The sequence below is a fragment of the Octodon degus genome, unplaced genomic scaffold (genome assembly GCF_000260255.1).
Source record: "Octodon degus isolate 3935 unplaced genomic scaffold, OctDeg1.0 scaffold00072, whole genome shotgun sequence".
Lineage (NCBI taxonomy): Eukaryota > Metazoa > Chordata > Mammalia > Rodentia > Octodontidae > Octodon > Octodon degus.
Genome location: NW_004524648.1, coordinates 5,368,957 through 5,370,576, shown reverse-complemented (window position 1 = coordinate 5,370,576; position 1,620 = coordinate 5,368,957). Strand labels below are relative to the sequence as shown.

At 55.4% G+C, this 1,620-nt stretch overlaps 1 protein-coding gene across 2 annotated transcripts in view; it reads left to right on the top strand.

The window, feature by feature from the left end:
- Positions 1–1,620, top strand: part of Foxn1 (forkhead box N1) — a 28,803-nt gene that overhangs the window by 25,309 nt on the left and 1,874 nt on the right. For both annotated transcript variants that reach the window (XM_004635417.2, XM_004635416.2), the window contains exons 7-8: positions 223–430; positions 576–1,070. In XM_004635417.2, the coding sequence (XP_004635474.1) occupies positions 223–430; positions 576–1,070 (703 nt within the window). The remainder of the gene's footprint in view (positions 1–222; positions 431–575; positions 1,071–1,620) is intronic.

Below are 1,620 nucleotides of genomic sequence, written 5' to 3'. Positions count from 1 at the left end.
GAGAGGAGAGGAGAGGAGAGGAGAGGAGAGGAGAAGAAGAAAAGTGTGGTTAAAGTTCCTGCCTGCCACTTCCCCATCTCTGAAGGCACCGCACCTATGCAGCGTGCTGAGGAGGTGGCAGTTCCTGCTGCAGTGAGCAAGGAGTATTCTAGAGGCCAGACCTGGAGCCAGGTCTTTCTTTGTGAGCTCAGCCTGAATTCCTGCTTTGCTCTGCTTGGGCAGACAGCACCTGATGGCTGGAAGAATTCAGTCCGCCACAACCTATCCCTCAACAAGTGCTTCGAGAAGGTAGAAAACAAATCTGGAAGTTCTTCTCGCAAGGGCTGCCTATGGGCCCTCAATCCAGCCAAGATCGACAAGATGCAGGAGGAGCTGCAGAAATGGAAGAGGAAGGACCCCATTGCTGTGCGCAAAAGCATGGCCAAACCAGGTGAGGCTGGCTAGGCCACTTGAGAGGGCAGGGGACCCATGAACCTAAAAGAATAGGGCCAGGCCCTGAGTGAGGTCCAAGGTGGGGAGACTTCAAGTGGACGAGGGAGATCTCATGGTATTTCTTCTTTCTTGGGCCTTTCCAGAAGAGCTGGACAGCCTCATTGGAGACAAGAGGGAGAAGCTGGGCTCCCCACTGCTGAGCTGCCCGCCCGCCGGGCTGGGAGGCACAGGCACCATCAGGCCCTTGGCACCCCCACCTGGGCTCTCCCAGCCACTGCATTCAATCCATCCCGCTCCAGGCCCCATTCCTGGCAAGAACCCCCTGGAGGACCTACTTGGGGGACACACACCTCCCTGCTACGGGCAGACGTACCCGCACCTCTCACCTGGCCTGACCCCTCCTGGACCCCCACAGCAGCCATTGTTCCCACAGCCAGAAGGGCACCTTGAGCTACGAGCTCAGCCAGGCACCCCTCAGGACTCACCTCTGCCTGCCCACACTCCACCGAGCAACAGTGCCAAGCTGCTGGCTGAGCCTTCACCAGCCAGGACCATGCCTGACACACTACTGCCAGACGGAGACCTTGGTACTGACCTGGATGCCATCAACCCATCTCTCACTGACTTTGACTTCCAGGGTGAGTTGGGGCTGGGGAAGGGGAGGTGGGACAGCACAGGAAGGGTGTGTCTGGTCACCTGCAGAAGAGTCCACAGTGGGTATCCAGCTTCTCACTTGCTCTCTGCCACCCAGAGCACAGGGTGAGGAGAAATGTCCTTAACCCTTTTTCCTCCATTGCTGTCCTGAACATATTCTAATTGATGTATCCTCAAATTGCTCTCAGCTCTGGCAAGGCTGGAAAGAGCTCAATGTTTTATCTAATACTTGATTGCGAATGATTGGCAGGCTAAGCTTTCCTAGAAGCATGTGCATTTTTGTCAGAGTTCACACTTTAATACAAAAGAAAAGAAACCCTCTCATTGGGCATGGTTATGCACGCTTGTAATCCCAGCCCTTGGAAGGCCGAGGTAGGAGGATGGACAAGAGTTTGTGGCCAGCCTGGGATATACAGTGAGCTCCAGCCACCAGAGGTGGGGGACGGGGGAGAGAGAGAGAGAGAGAGAGAGAGAGAGAGAGAGAGAGAGAGAGAGAGACAGACAGAGAGAGACAGAGAGAGACAGAGACAGAGA